The sequence below is a fragment of the Macaca mulatta genome, chromosome 8 (assembly GCF_049350105.2).
Source record: "Macaca mulatta isolate MMU2019108-1 chromosome 8, T2T-MMU8v2.0, whole genome shotgun sequence".
NCBI classification, from domain to species: domain Eukaryota; kingdom Metazoa; phylum Chordata; class Mammalia; order Primates; family Cercopithecidae; genus Macaca; species Macaca mulatta.
Window position 1 is genome coordinate 105,083,792 of NC_133413.1, and position 16,810 is coordinate 105,100,601.

General features: G+C 40.4%; 1 protein-coding gene across 8 annotated transcripts in view; it reads left to right on the plus strand.

The window, feature by feature from the left end:
• The window catches only part of ESRP1 (epithelial splicing regulatory protein 1), a 70,316-nt gene extending 54,372 nt beyond the window's left edge, over positions 1-15,944 (plus strand). For 2 of the 8 annotated variants that reach the window (XM_015145703.3, XM_015145704.3), the window contains exons 14-16: positions 749-899; positions 5,569-5,678; positions 14,405-15,944. In XM_015145703.3, the coding sequence (XP_015001189.2) occupies positions 749-899; positions 5,569-5,643 (226 nt within the window). In that variant the 3' untranslated portion in view covers positions 5,644-5,678; positions 14,405-15,944. The remainder of the gene's footprint in view (positions 1-748; positions 900-5,568; positions 5,679-14,404) is intronic. The other 6 variants (XM_015145705.3, XM_015145706.3, XM_015145707.3 and 3 more) reach the window with 3 other exon arrangements.
• The last annotated feature ends 866 nt before the right edge of the window (positions 15,945-16,810 follow it).

The following is a 16,810-nucleotide window of genomic DNA, read 5'->3' on the forward strand; positions in this document are numbered from 1 at the left end:
GAACAGGGTGAAACTAATTGCATAATATGGTAATGACTCGAGATGTCACATAAAGTTGGGTGTTCACTTGGCTGTGTTCCTTGGAGGTTATGGTTGCAGATATACCTGAAGACCCACTGATCAATTTTCTCCCTTGTGTTAATGGTGATTGATTTAATTTTTTGTGTATCCCTTCCAACTTCCCCCACCCCCATTTTTTAAAAGGCAAGAAAATATAACTAATGGGCACTCTAGTACTTTGATTCGCTGTAGTACTGCTGTGCTATTCCTCATGCTCATATGGGTAGAACAGTCTACTCTTTGGTGCAATCACTTTGGATACTTTTGGTCTCCATGGCTGTGGTTCCCATTAGTTCTTTGTATGCGTGCCTCTTCATGCCTTAGTGTTCCTGGTAGCTAGCCTGTGAATCATCAGAGAACTGGGCCTCGGAAGTGGTGCTTTTGTGGTGGAGTTGACATGAGGCTTACTTCTGTCCTTCCTCTTCTCTTAAGAATCTCAGGGATGTGAGGAAGCCCTGTATGTAATTCTGCACTAAGCTCTAATCTCACTGCCTTTCAACTTTTGGCTTTCGTGGTAACGTGAGACAGAACTGCTGTGGTGTTTTCACCTGTCTTAGGAAAGACAGCTCTGAGAAGTATAAGAAAGGTTGCCTTGAGAAATTCTGTTTCCTTAAGTAACTAATGTTTTTATAGTAAGTATTCAACATTGTCTATTCCTATTGGTTCACTGTGCTTTCTCTTCCTTTAGCCCCCCAGGTTCGCCTAATAGTCTTGGCTACTTCCCTACAGCTGCTAATCTTAGCGGTGTCCCTCCACAGCCTGGCACGGTGGTCAGAATGCAGGGCCTGGCCTACAATACTGGAGTTAAGGAAATTCTTAACTTCTTCCAAGGTTACCAGGTCAGTAGCTTGAAGGAGAATAATCCTCAGTGCCCTTATTAAGTTGATTTACCTAAAGAATGCAGCCAGGAAAGAAACAGATTCTATGAAACTCGTGTGTGTATATATGCTAATGGATTTGCTTATGGAAACAAATAGATCTGGAGTCACTGTGGGGACCAACTTCAGACTCATCCCCTTGTCAAAAATTAAGGCTTTTCCATGCTGTCTTAAGTCTTCCAACTTAATCTTTTAGTTACTTTTTGAAAAGTGAGCTACTTTGGGAAAGCTCTTGAGGGCATGCAGCAGTATGAGTGTTTACATCTAGAATAGGATTGGCTAAGGGGTTTTATTCAAAGTCAAGTGTCAAATCCTTGACTAAACCAATAAGTACTTAAACATGGATTTTAAAGGTGAGTATTTAAACATGGTCAGAGGCCCCTGGATAACCTGAAGAAAAAAAAAAAATTGCCTAACTCCTGGGAGACTCATGAGTCTTTAAGTGGTGACACCTTAGAATGAGCTCTCAGGTGTTTGGCGAGCCTTTCATATTTATTCTTGTGACGCTAATGTTTGCTCTTGGCAGTTTTTTCTACCTCAGTCTGTGTCCATCAGCTGTTTTCTCAAATATGCTAAAGAATGAGATGACTTTTAGTTAAGAGTTCTTTAACAGTGAACATTGTCATCCCATCTAAGCAGATACCTTTCTTTCCTCAAGTCACATAATTACCTAAGTCTTGAATTCCTTCTTTCCTGCCATGTCTAAAAACTAAGTGACTTACAGTCTTTTTATTGTACTAATAGCAAAAATTGTCCTCTTTCCTCCTGGATCTGAACGTTTCTTGAGTCTTTAGAGTTGAGAAGCTGTTTTCAGAATAATAGTCACATTCTAAAATAGCCCGTGAGCATTTTCAGTACAGCATTACAAGGGTTGTGTCTGTAGAGGCTAATTGATGATTACAATGGGTTTATGAGCTTGGCATCTATGAGTCATGGAGGACTGTGATCTCAGCTAAAATTATCTCAGGGGTGATGCTACCGGCCCAAACCTACCAAGTGGCTATCATTTTCTCAGGGGCTTTTAAACATACAAAGGACACTTTCTGACAAAGAAAATCTATGGCTCATAGTGAAAAGCTGAAGGAAGGTGGAGGTCAGTAGATACTCCTCCCTTAGCAATTTTGCTGCCTTTAGAAGACTTTGAAAGGGATTAAAAAGTTACTTTTTCAGCTGTGTGTGGTAGCTCACGCCTGTAATCCCAGCACTTTGGGAGGCTGAGGTGGGTGGATCACGAGGTCATTAAATCGAGACCATCCTGGCTAATGAAACCCCGTCTCTACTAAAAAAAAATACAAAAAATTAGCCAGGCATGGTGGTGGGTGCCTGTAGTTCTAGCTTCTTGGGAGGCTGAGGCAGGACAATGGCATGAACCCAGGAGGCAGAGCTTGCAGTGAGCTGAGATTGTGCAACTGCACTCCAGCCTGGGTGACAGAGCGAGACTCTGTCTCAAAAAAAAAAAAAAAAAAAAAAAATTACTTTTTAAACTTCCTGTCTGATTTGTTAGATTATAAAAGGAAGATTTTACTGAAAACTTATTGAAAAGGTTGCTTATTATGGAGAAAACATTTTGACATGTATTTTATTTTTTCCTTTGTTTTCCTAGTGAAGAAAGTTCAAAGAAAGTTTCGGGTTTTAGTACTCAGCTCAATTAATTTCTTTTTCGTTTGTTAGACTAACAAACTTTTACATTCACACTGAATAGAATTAGGTTGCCTTACGTATAAATTAGTAATGAGATGAAGTAAAATTGCTCTTTATTATTAAGAGTGTCGGCTGGGCATGGTGGCTTACACCTGTAATCCCAGCACTTTGGGAGACTGAGGCAGGTGGATCACTTGAAGTCAGGAGTTTGAGAACAGCCTGACCAACATGAAACCCTGTCTCTACTAAAAATACAAAACCTAGCCAGGCGTGGTGGCATTCGCCTGTAGTCCCAGCTGCTCAGGAGGCTGAGGCAGGAGAATCGCTTCAACCCAGGAGGCTGAGGTTACAGTGAGCCAAGATCACGCCCACTGCACTACAGCCTGGGTGACAGAGCGAGACTCCATCTCAGAAAAAAAGTGTCATGGCTGGCATTTGTGGGTATTTATTTTACCACAACCATGCAATAGGGATTATTTCTATGTTTATGACTAAAAGATTCACATTCTTCAAAATTAAGATAACATAACTTCAGTCTGTAGCAGTTTTTCTTTTTAGTAACTTCTTAGAACCATTCAAGGTTGAAATAGAGTTGTCCAGTATAACTAGAAACATAACGATTATGCAATATTATTTCATCTCAAGGCATTTGGCCTTCATTTCTGAAGTGCTTGGAATTTATGAACTGGAACAGTGAGTTAGGATTACATAGGAACTTCAGTTATCTAATTCAACCTATCAGATTTTTCTGATATCTTCTTCAGTAATCTGAGCTTTGAGGCAGTCATAATGCATGCACTCAAAATCTTTACACCTAACTCAATTTTGTATCATTCTTACATAAAACGCGTATTTTCTACTATCTTGAAGAGTCCATGCCTTCTTGTTTCGTGTTCTCAGTTAAATTCACTATGGGGTTCCATCTTCTTTAGATTTGGCAACCAAGACGATAAAATCAGTGGATGACATTTTTAAAAAACTGTTCACTTAAGGGTAATCTGTGTTTACCGAGAGTGCATATATTGCTGTTGCTGGCTTAATGGGAGGTTTTAATTTTATTTCTAGTTATTTTATATAATTATATAATTATATAATAACTAAGCAAATATCCAGGCAATAATTGGTTGAGTAAATAAAATTTCTTTTTCTTTTTTTTTTTTTCAAGACGGAGTCTCGCTCTGTCACCCAGGCTGGAGTGCAATGGCGCAATCTCAGCTCACTGCAACCTCCGCCTCCTGGGTTCAAGCAATTCTCCTGCCTCAACCTCTCAAGTAGCTGGGATTACACGCGTGCCACCATGCCCAGCTAATATTTTGTATTTTTTTAGTAGAGAGAGGGTTTCACCGTGCTGGCCAAGCTGGTCTCGAACTCCTGACCTCGTGACCCACCTGCCTCCGCATCCCAAAGTGCTCGGATTACAGGCATGAGCCACCGCACCTGGCCTATTTTTCTCTTTTCTATCTATTCTGAAGCTGAAGAAATTTGATGGTCTCTGATTCTGTCTCTTAAAAATACATATCTTGATGTAATAATGGCATATATAATTTTATAAATTATCTTTAAATATAATTTTTTATGTATTTTCCCCCAACCTTTAACAAAATTTCTTACATAAAACTACTCTAGGCCAGGCGCAGGAGCCCAGGAGGTCAAGGCTGCAGTGAGCCATGATTGCACCACTGCACTCCAGCCTGGGTGACAAAGAGCAAGACCCTGTCTCAAAACAAAATTTCTTACATAAAACTACTCTAGGCCTGGGATTACACCTGTAATCCCAGCACGTTGGGAGGCCGAGGCGGGTGGATCACCTGAGGCCAGGAGTTCAAGACCAGCCCGGCCAACATGGTGAAACCCTGTCTCTACTAAAAATACAAAAAAATAGCCACGCATGGTGGTGCACGCCTGTAGTCCCAGCTACTCAGGAGGCTGAGGCAGGAGAAGTGATTGAACCCAGGAGGTGGAAGTTGCACTGAGCTGAGAATGCGACATTGCACTCCAGCCTGGGTGACAGAGCAAGACTCCGATTAAAAAAATATATATGTTAAGAGGGCCAGGTGTGGTTGCTCCTGGCAACCTGGTTGCTCCAGAGCAAGACTCTGTCTCAAAACAAACAAACAAAAAACTACTCTTTGTGTCTTCCATACTTCATCTGGGGTGGAGGTAAAGCCAGAAAGACCAAGGATTTACAAACTACCATGAAAATACTTGATAATGAGGATGTCATTCTGGTCCGTAAAAGAAACGTGTGTATATTTTAGATAATACTTTTTCATACTGAATGGACTCTCAGGTATCCTTACACAAATCCTTTAATATTTTCATTTGCTCTTTTGTACTACCCTTTACCGTCAATGCCTTTTACATTTTCAATAAATGCAAGTTTTTGTTTCTCTTCAAGTACTGATTGTTTCTTTGGACCTCTCACTCCTAGCAGCTTTACTTGCTGCCCTACTGGGAGAATAAGACTGATATTACAAATACATCTAATGCTATCTAAAATTCACTGCGTTGTTTGGAGATACTGGGTATTGGGCTTATTGTACAATGCCTTGCAAATAACTAGTGCTCAAATATTTGATATCTAATCATACCTGCAGTAGCGTGAAAACAGTACTATGCAAGATCTGAAGAAACTGGTCTCCTAAGAGACCAATATGTGTATGTGTGTAATCCATGTTTTCAATCTAATGTCCTGTGTGTGTGTGTAATCCATGTTTTCAATCTAATGTCCCGTGTGTGTGTGTGTGTGTGTGTGTGTGTAATCCATGTTTTCAATCTAATGTCCATCCTAGAAAGGACTCTTATGGTATTTAAACATGTTAAGAAATAAAGATTTGGGTTAGTAGATATGTATATGGCTTGTACCTGTGTTTGTTTCCTCCTATCTAAATGTCCTATACTTTCATTGGTAGATCTATTTAGTTGAAATATTATCCATAGTGACAGTTTGTCCGTCTTTTGATCCTGTTTGTTTTAACTTGCGTTTTAGTATGCAACCGAGGATGGACTTATACACACAAATGACCAGGCCAGGACTCTACCCAAAGAATGGGTTTGTATTTAAGGGCCCCAGCAGTTAGAACATCCTCAGAAAAGAAGGTAAGGCTTTATGATGTGCAAGTTAAATTATAAAGGGCCAAACAAATAGAGATCAAGATTCTGAAAGCATTTAGAAATCAACTGAGAGAATCCTTTTCTTCAGTGTAATATAAAATATCAGATATCCTGGAAGGAATGGAGACTAGAATTAAGTTTGTCATCTAGGCACATAGAATCTAAGCAACATTAATGGATCAGAGTTGTTATTGTGGGGCAAGGGAAGACTTTTCCCTTTGGACATTCATTTACTATCTATCATGTGGAGTACGAGTTGGGTATTCTTTTTTTTAATTCAGGTAAAAATTACATAACATAAAATTAACCATTTTAAACTCATTTACAACTCAGTGGTTTTTAATATATTCACTACATTGTGCAACTACTACCTCAATTTAGTTCTAAAACATTTTTGTTACTCCCTGTTTTCTCTCCCAATAGCTCCCGGCAACTAATCTGCTTTCTGTCTCTGTGGATTTGGCTATTCTGGATATTTCATATAAATGGAATCATACATGTGACCTTTTCTGTGTTTATCTGTTTAGGTTCACCCTTGTAGCACATGTTAATGCTTCATTTGTTTTTATGACTGAATAATATTTCGTTTATGGACATATGACATTTTATTTATCCACTGATAGACATTTTAATTGTTTGCACTTTCTGGCTATTGTGAATGGTGCTGATGTGAGCACTCATGCATAATTATTTGAATATCTGTTTTTAATTATCTTTGGTGTGTACCCAGGAGTATAATCACTGAGTCATGTAGTGATTCTTTTGGATTGGGTATATTTTTCCTGTTTCCTCTTTTAAAAAGATTGTTGTAGAATATACACAACAAAACTTAACAATTTTAAAGTGTCCAGTAGCATTAAGTGTACATTCACATTGTTGTGCAACCAGGTACCGCCATCTACCTCCAGAACTTTCTCATTTTCTCAAACTAACATTCTGTACCCATGAAACAAGAATTCTCCATTGCTCCTTCTCCCCAGCCTATGGTAACTACCATTCTACTTTGTCTCTATGAATGTGACTATTCTAGGTAGTCCTAAGCAGATTGATTTGTCCTTTGGTAACTGGCTTATTTATTTCACTTAGCATTATGTGTTTAAGTAGATTTGGGCATACGCTTACATGTGCTTTAATCCAAGATGATTGGAAGGTTTTTTGTTGCATGTCTTTTTCCTTTTCTAGAACTAAATGTAGACAACAGGAACCCTGATAAGTTTCTTTGAAAATAGTCTTCTAGATTAATGTTTTGAGTCCAGTTTCTCCTCAATCCCCATTAATCCACAATCTTTTCTTAAAGGATACTGGCATTCTTTGAGGCTTCTTGGGAGATGTAGTTGTAGGGCTGTGTTCAGGAATTTTGATACTGGTTTTTATTCATTTTTGATTGTTGAGTTTTTTGAAGTTGGCATGCTGGCATGCCCAATTCTGTTAACATTTTCATGGCTGTGGACCCTGTGGGCTTTAACCATGTGGTTTCTAAACTGGAAATGAGGTTGCCAATACTTTGTCATCATTGAGAAATAAGAATTTGCATCTTAGCCCTTTGCTCTGAAGTGTGGAAACCCCAGTTCTAAGTTAGAAGTGAAGATTTTTTTCAGATCTGTCATTTTCGGTGAGGTTTCAGGATACTTGGTCCTACCAACGAGTGTCACGTACGAATGCTTTGCAGTGGTAATGGGTGTTCTCTAGTCTTTGTCTCAGTGGTGAGAATACATTGTTCTAGCCTGTTGATATCCATTTTGGTCCGTATTTTCTTTTCATGTGTTCATTGTTGAACACAATGTTGTCTATGAATTTGATTAACACACAGTCTATATTTTTAAATGAGTATACTGGATAAGAAATGACTAGAAATGGAAGCTTTTGACATTATACCAGAAATGTCCTAAACTGACTATGAACCATTACTCACCACCTCTAGTTTTTTACCCTATATTTATATATTTGGAGTCATGACAGAATAACAGATTGGGTGCTGTGTTCTAATCTAGATGTCTGTATCTTTTCATCATAATAAAGTCAGGTGCCTTTATATTACAAATTTTTAAAAATACAGATCAGGCTAAGAGCAGTGGCTCATGCCTGTAATCACAGCACCTTGGGAGAACAAGGTGGGCAGATCACTTAAGCTCTAGGAATTTGAGACCAGCCTGTGCAACATGGCGAAACCCTGTCACTACAAAAAAAATACAAAAAATTACCTAGGTGTGGTGACATTTACCTGTAATCCCAGCTACTCTGGAGGCTGAGGTAGGAGTGTCAATTGAGCCCAGGAGGTCAAGGCTGCAGCGAGCCATGATTGCACCACTGCACTCCAGCCTGGGTGACAAAGAGCAAGACCCTGTCTCAAAACAAAAGAAAAAGGATAGATCACTGTGTGAAATACTTGGCATAATTTATCTCATTTAATTATCTTACCAACTCTAGGAGATAGGATTATAAAAGTATTGGGTGCTCATTGCAAAGAATTTGGAACAGAGAGACAGGTATAAAGAAGTCACTAATAATCCCACCACCCAGAAACAAGCATAATAAATACTTCCTTTCATCCTCTCATACCCTCATGCAATTTTGGACCTTGTTTCTTTCCCCTTAACCTTGTATTGTTATATATATATATATATATATTTACCACCTCCTTATCAGTATCAAATTCATCATCATAACCGAGTGGCTCATGCTTTTGTAAGTACTTACATCCACAGTTTCATTTGAGACACAGCATAACCCTGCAAGGAGGCATCATGGGCCCATTTGACAGATGAAGAAATGAAACCCAGAGAGGTTAGGCAACTTCCACAAGTCATACAGCTAATGATGAAGCTGACAAAAAGATCCACGCCTTCTGGCTTCACTCTGAGGACTCTTTTCTGTTAACCAAACAGTAGCATGGCAAAGTGCTTCCAGTGGACTGCATGGTGGACCCCGAGATATATCCACGTCCTGATCCCTGGAACCTGTGACTATTACCTTCTATGGAAAAAGCTGTAATGAGGTTCTTGAGAGGACAAGTAGATCATGAATTATCTGGCTGGCCCCTAGATAAAATCACTTGTGTAAGAAAGAGGCAGAGGGAAATCAGACAGAGACACATACAGAAGAGGAGGCAGCAGTGTGACCAGGGAGGCAGAGATGAGAGAGCCGTTGACACAGCTCAGGAGTGTTCCCAGCTACCAGCAGCTGGAAGAGGCAAGGACCTGACTGCTCCCTGGAGCCTCCAGAGGATGCGCAGCCCCACTGACAAAATTTCTCACTCCTGGCCTCCAGAATTGTTAGAGAATGAATACCTCTTATTTTATGCCACCCAATTTATGGTAACAGCAGTGACAGGAAACTAACAATATTTTAAAAAATATATTAAAAGGGCCGGGCACAGTAACTCATGCCTGTAATCCCAGCTCTTTGGGAGGCCAAGGTGGGTGGACCACGAGGTCAGGAGATCGAGACCATCCTGGGTAACACGGTGAAACCCATCTCTACTAAAAATACAAAAAATTAGCCAGGTGTGGTGGTGGGCGCCTGTAGTCCCAGCTACTTGGGAGGCTGAGGCAGGAGAATGGCATGAACCTGGGAGGCAGAGCTTGCAGTGAGCTGAGATTGCGCCACTGCTCTCCAGTCTGGGTGACAGAGCAAGACTCCGACTCAAAAAAATATATGTTAAGAGGGCCAGGTGCAGTTGCTCATGTCTGTAATCCTAGCACTTTGGTAGGCTGAAGCAGGCAGACCATCTGAGGTCAGGAGTTCGAGACCAGTTTGGCCAACATAGTGAAACCCTATCTCTGCTAAAAGTAGAAAAAAATTAGCTGGGTGTGGTGGCACGTGCCTGTAAGCCCAGCTACTTGGGAGGCTGAGGCAGGGGAATTGCTTGAACCAGGGAGGTGGAGGTTGCAGTGAGCCGAGATCACGCCACTGTACTCCAGCCTGGGTGACAGAGTGAGACTCTGTCTCAAAAAAATAAAATAAAATAAAAAATTTGAGAGAACGATCTCATGGCTGTCTATAGGATCAGGTAAACATAGCTAACACCCACAACGAGGTCTGGTAAAGAAGTCACACTATTCTGTCTTCTCTTGCCTTGTCCCATCCACCCAGCCAACACGTGTTGACTATCCCCTTGAATCACTGGAGATGTTGGAGATATGCCTCATTTAGCCATTCAAGATGCCCACAAACCTTTCTGGAAAGAGACTGGGCATCTGGCTGGAAGAAATGCTTCCTCAGATGGCCAGAAAGGGTGTTTTTCTCCACTTACTGTTACATTCCAAGGTTTTTTGTTTTTTGTTTTTTGTGGGTTTTTTTGAGACAGGGTCTTGCTCTGTTATCTAGGCTGGAGTGCAGGGGCAGGATCATGGATCACTGCAGCCTCAACCTACTGAGCTCAAGTAATCTTCCTACCACAGCCCCTGAGGACCTGGGTCTACAGGTGTAGGCTGCCATGCCTGGCTTTTTTTTTTTTTTTTGGTCCCTGTAGAGGCAAGGTCTCACTATGTTGCTCCAGTCTGGTCTTGAACTTCTGGGTTCAAGTGATCTGCCTGCCTCAGCCTCTCAAAGTGCTGGATACAGGCATGAGCCACTGTGCCTGGCCAAGTTCCAAGGTTTGTATTTGTTAGGTCTCAAAGGCAATGTCGGCCCCCAGATTTAAATCTATTAATGATATTTTGGCTAGTACATGGTAGCTCATACCTGTGCATGGAGGATTGCTTGAGCCTAGAGGTTCAAGAGTAGCCTGGGCAATGTGGTGAGACCTCGTTTCTACAAAAAATTAAAAGATAGGTGTTGTCATGCACATCTATAGTCCAAGTTACTCGGGAGGCTGAGGTGGGAGGATGGCTTGAGCCCAGGTGGTCGAGGCTGTGGTGAGTTGTCATCGTGCCACTTCACTCCAGCCTGGACGACAGAGCGAGAGTTAATGAATGAAAACAAGTTTTACAAACTAAAGTTTCATATTAATACATAACTTCTGCTGTTGTGATTACAATAATCATAGGGACATAGGGTTTATTTTGGGGTTTGTTTTTTTTTTTTGATATGGAATCTCACTGTTGCCCAGGCTGGAGTGCAGTACTTTGATCAGTGTTATCTTTCCCCTTTTTGTTATTGGACTGTCAGCCTTAAGCAACAGGGCTTTGCTGTTTTGATGAGTGTGTTTTCTATGCCTTCCGTAGGATCTGTTCTAAAGAGGTCAGATTACATAAACTTTCTAAATAACAAGAGAAATTCCTACTGATAAATTTTATGCAAAAATAACACTGTATTTACCTCTGTCTGGAGGGTTATCAGTTAATTACATGAAAATATAAAAACTGTGTATTTGATCATTTTGTAACTTTATGTTGCAAGTTATTGTGTAAGATGATTAAAAAGAACAAACTTTTTATGAGATCTTAGTTTTTCCATTTAGATAATCTGAGTCCAGAATAACAGTAAAAACACATAGGAAGTACTTATAGTTTCCCGAGTAGCTGGGACTATAGGTGCCCACCACCACGCCTGGCTAATTTTTTCTATTTTTAGTAGAGATGGGGTTTCACCATGTTAGCCAGGATGGTCTCGATCTCCTGACCTCGTGATCTGCCCGCCTCAGCCTCCCAAAGTGCTGGGATTACAGGCATGAGCCACTGCACCCAGCCTTCAAGTGAGCCTTTCACTTCAACCTCCCTGGTAGCTGAGATTACAGGTGTTCTCCACCATGTTTGGCTGCAGAATTGCAGGGTTTTTAAGGGATTAAAGGTTCATTCTGTAGCATATAGCACCAGTGGTGAAATCAAGATATCTTTAAAGACTTCTTTGTATGTAATACTTTAATGACAGTGTATTACAAAATAAAAACATGTTTTAACACAGATCTTATTTGAAAGGGAAATCAGATTTGTAAATGTCTGCAGTTGTAATTCTCAACTATCTTTAAGTGTTTGCTATAGCTAAAGGGGAAGAGGAAACATTTTCTCTATCCCCTTCTGAGATCAATTTTTTTTTTTTTTTTTTTGCTAGCAGTTAGGAGTCTGCAGTTTCTTGTTGTTGTTGTTTTGAGATGGAGTCTTGCTCTGTTGCCCAGGCTGGAGTACAGTGGCGCGATCTCGGCTCACTGCAACTTCCACCTCCCGGGTTCAAGCGATTCTCCTGCCTCAGCCTCCTGAGTAGCTGGAACTACAGGTGCACACCACCACTCCCAGCTGATTTTTATGTTTTTAGTAGAGACAGGGTTTCGCCATGTTGGCCAGGATGATCTCCATCTCAACCTCATAATCTGCCTGCCTCATCCTCCCAAAGTGCTGGGATTACGGGTGTAAACCACTGTGCCCAGCCTCAGTTTCACTGTTACACAATCAAACTCCACTGGATACCACTGGGATTAAAAAGCATTTTGAGAAGGCTAAATGTTTAACTTTTCCTGGCATTTCCACATTTTATCAGAATATGAAGGCTTAATTTGCAGCATCTACAAAGATGCTATTTCTTAGAGCTAGGAATGAAGAAGGTGGTACTCATTGACTCTAATAACTGAGAGTCCCAGGGTTGACTGATACAGCTGGATCCAAGGGTTTGCTCCTCCAAGCTCACTCTCTGAGATACTCCTAGAACACTTGGCCTTCACTGGCCTGGCTTACATCCATCCCTGAAACCACAACGACCTGGGATATGCAGGGCTCTAACTGGCCATGCCTGGGCCACTTGTTTGGCTCAGTGGTAAAACTGCCTCTTAGGGGCTTGAGATTAGGTGATGGGGCAGTTTTAAATTCAGGTGCTACTGCCAAAAGAGGGGTAAAATAGATATTGATCAATAGTGTTGGGTCATTGATTTTCTTATCTGAGTTTAGTATCAAAGGAGAAGCCTTTCAGCGTGTGGTATTTTAAACTGAGTGCCAAATTGTGGTCACTTTGGAAACCACATTTAAAAGATGCATCCTAACCAGTATTTTTTTTAAATACCCGATTTTACATTTGTACCATTTGTAGAATCTGTGTTATTAAAGCAAATTTAATCTTGAAATAAATTAATCTTCATGTCCTTCTGAGACTGATTTTTTTTTTCTTTTGCTAGCAGTTAGGAGTCTTCAGTTTCATTGTTAAGCAGTAAAACTCCATTAGATATTTCATACTGGCCATATGAAATAAGACTGCAGTCTAAAACATTCCTGTTTTTCATTTACATGTCAAAGTATGCATAACGGCCGTGTGTGGTGGTTCACACATGTAATCTCAGCACTTTATTATGCCAGGCAAGAAGAACACTTGAGGCTGAGTTTGAGACTAGCCTGGACAACATAGGGAGACCCCATCTCTAATATATATATATATATATTTTTTTTTTTTTTCGATTTAGTCTAGGACCAGGTGCTGTGGTTCACACCTGTAATCTCAGCACTTTGAGAGGTCAAGGCAGGAGGATCGCTCGAGGCCTAGAATTTGAGACCAGACTGGTTAGGATGGTGAGAATCTCTCTTTATAAACAATTTGAAAATTAGCTGGATATAGTGGTGTGCTTGTGGTCCCAGCTGTTCAGGAGGTTGAGGTGGAGGATACCTTGAGCCCAGGAATTTGAGGCAGCAACGAGCTCTGATCGCACCACTGTACTCCAGCCTGGGTGACAAAGCGAGGCCTCATCTCTTTTTGGGGGGAAAAAAAAATTCTGCAGTGAGCTATGATTGGACCATATCGCTCCATACTCTATCCTGGGTGACGGAGCTAGACCCTCTTTCAAAAAAGTATATAATGCCTACCAAAAGTTCTTATTTTATTCTTATTTTAAGGTTGTATGGTATATAAGTAAATCTGTATTAGTTTAAATCCTGCATCTGCCCATTACTAACTTAATCATTCTTTGCTTCAGTTTTTCCTTCTCTAAAATGGGGATAACATGGTAATCTAGGTTGTATATGGGGATGAAATAAATTTATCCATGATCCATATAAAGGTGCTAATTATCAACTAGTCACGGGCACATAGAGCATATATGTCATGCCTTATTGCTTTTTTTTTTTTTTTTGAGATGGAGTCTTGCTCTGTTGCCTAGGCTGGAGTGCAGTGGCATGACCTTGGCTCACTGCAACCTCCACCTCCTGGGTTCAAGCAATTCTCCTGCTTCAGCCTCCCAAGTAGCTGGGAATACAGGCATGCACCACCACCCCCAGCTAATTTTTGTATTTTTAGTAGAGATGGGGTTTCACCATGTTGGCCAGGCTGGTCTCAGACTCCTGACTTCAGGTGATCTGCCTGCCTCGACCTCCCAAAGTGCTGGGATTACAGGCATGAGCCACCACACCTGGCCCCTTACTGCTTCTTATTAAGTGTCTTAGAAATTATTTGGAATTTCTTATACTAGAATTTAACTTTAAAATTTTGTCTAAATGGTTTTATTTTTGTAATGATATTGAACCTCTAAGGAATGAATGAAATAGTCTCTCCAGAAAGGAGCTGAGCTGAGCAGGGAGTTGGCAACCATACATGTTAAACTAAACACATGATACTACAAAGGGTAGGAGTGGTTCAGAATGCCAACTACTGTGTAAACCATGGAAACTTCCTTGACTAGTGCTCTACTCCCAAAGCCCTTGCCATGTAAATGCCAACTATGTCTGTGTGAAATAATAACTTGGACCGTCTTAAAGCTTTTTTGTCCTTGTGGAATTTGAAATCATTTTGGTGGCTGCTGAGAATGACATTTAGAGACTATAACATTTCCTTTTATCACTTTTTTTTTTTTTTTCCAGTGTTTGAAAGATGTATGGTGATCTTGAAACCACCAGACACAAGAAAACTTCTAGCAAATTCAGGGGAAGTTTGTCTACACTCAGGCTGCAGTATTTTCAGCAAACTTGATTGGACAAATGGGCCTGTGCCTTGTCTTTTGGTGGAGTGAAAACATTTGAGCCAGTGAAGCCAAATCCTTATAGCAAGCAGCATGCAGCACACCTGGCCCTTTGCTGATTGCAAATAGGCATTTAAAATGTGAATTTGGAATCAGATGTCTCCATTACTTCCAGTTAAAGTGGCATCATAGGTGTTTCCTAAGTTTTAAGTCTTGGATAAAAACTCCACCAGTGTCTACCATCTCCACCATGAACTCTGCTAAGGAAGTTTCATTTTTGTATATTCCTGCTCTTTTCTCTTCATTTTCCTGTCTTCTGCATAATCATGCCTTCTTGCTAAGTAATTCAAGCGTAAGGTCTTAGAATAATAAAATCACAATCTTAGGAGAATGAATAAAATTGTTATTTTCCCAGTCTCTTGGCCATGATGATATCTAATAATTAAAAACAAATTAAAATAAATTTTTAAACTCCTGAAGATAAATTAGAAGAAATTGTGCACCCTCCACAAAACATACAAAGTTTAAAAGTTTGGATCTTTTTCTCAGCAGGTATCAGTTGTAAATAATGAACTAGGGGCCAAAATGCAAAACCAAAAATGAAGCAGCTACCTGTAGTTAGTAATTTCTAGTTTGAACTGTAATTGAATATTGTGGCTTCATATGTATTATTTTATATTGTACTTTTTTCATTATTGATGGTTTGGACTTTAATAAGAGAAATTCCATAGTTTTTAATATCCCAGAAGTGAGACAATTTGAACAGTGTATTCTAGAAAACGATATACTAACTGAACAGAAGTGAATGCTTGTATATATTATGATAGCCTTAAACCTTTTTCTCTAATGCCTTAACTGTCAAATAATTATAACCTTTTAAAGCATAGGACTATAGTCAGCATGCTAGACTGAGAGGTAAACACTGATGCAGTTAGAACAGGTATTGATGCTGTCAGTGTTTAACACTATGTTTAGCTGTGTTTATGCTATAAAAGTGCAATATTGGACATTAGCTAGTACTGCTGCCTCATGTAACTCCAAAGAAAACAGGATTTCATTAAGTGCATTGAATGTGGATATTTGTTTAAGTTACTCATATTGTCCTTTGCTTGAATGCAATGCCGTGCAGATTTATATGGCTGCTATTTTTATTTTCTGTGCATTACTTTAACACCTTAAAGGGAGAAGCAAACATTTTCTTCTTCAGCTGACCGGAAATGGCCCTTTAACTGCAATAGGAAGAAAAAACAAAAAGGTTTTTGTGAAAATTGGTGATAACTGGCACTTAAGATCGAAAAGAAATTTCTGTATACTTGATGCCTTAAGATGCTATCTGCCCAAAGCTCTGAAAGACTTTAAGATAGGCAGTAATGCTTACTACAGTACTACTGAGTTTTTGTAGAGTTAACATTTGATAATAAAACTTGCCTGTTTAATCTCAATGTTTGCTATTATTTTATTTTGTTTTGTTATTAGAAGAATTATGGTACTGATGGAAGTACATAGATAAGCCATCTCTTCCTAAGGTGGTGATAGGGTTTTTCTCTAAACTTATGTATAAAAGCTATCAGTGATAAAAGTACTCAAGATGGCCTGGCATGGTGGCTCAGGCCTGTAATCCCAGCACTTTGGGAGGCAAGGTGGGTGGATCACGAGGTCAGGAGTTTGAGACAAGCCTGGCCAAAGATGGTGAAACCCCGTCTCTACTAAAACTACAAAAATTAGCCGGGTGCGATGGTAGGCGCCTGTAGTCCCAGCTACTTGGGAGGCTGAGGCAGGAGAATCGCTTGAACCCAGGAGGCGGAGGTTTCAATGAGCCGAGATCATGACGCTGCACTCTATCCTGGGTGATACAGCGAGACTCCATCTCAAAAAAAAAAAAAGGCTAAGTCTAGCCTGACTTCTAACTTTTTTTTTTTTTTTTGAGACGGAGTCTCGCTCTGTCACCCAGGCTGGAGTACAGTGGCCGGATCTCAGCTCACTGCAAGCTCTGTCTCCCAGGTTTATGCCATTCTCCTGCCTCAGCCTCCCGAGTAGCTGGGACTACAGGCGCCCGCCACCTCGCCCGGCTAGTTTTTTTGTATTTTGTAGTAGAGACGGGGTTTCACCGTGTTAGCCAGGATGGTCTTGATCTCCTGACCTCGTGATCCGCCCGTCTCGGCCTCCCAAAGTGCTGGGATTACAGGCTTGAGCCACCGCGCCCGGCCGACTTCTAACATTTTATAGCAAGATATATTATCAGTATCACTTGTCATGCAAACTCTGTTGTTAATGTGTTTCAGTTCTGAAATTAGATTATAACCCCCAA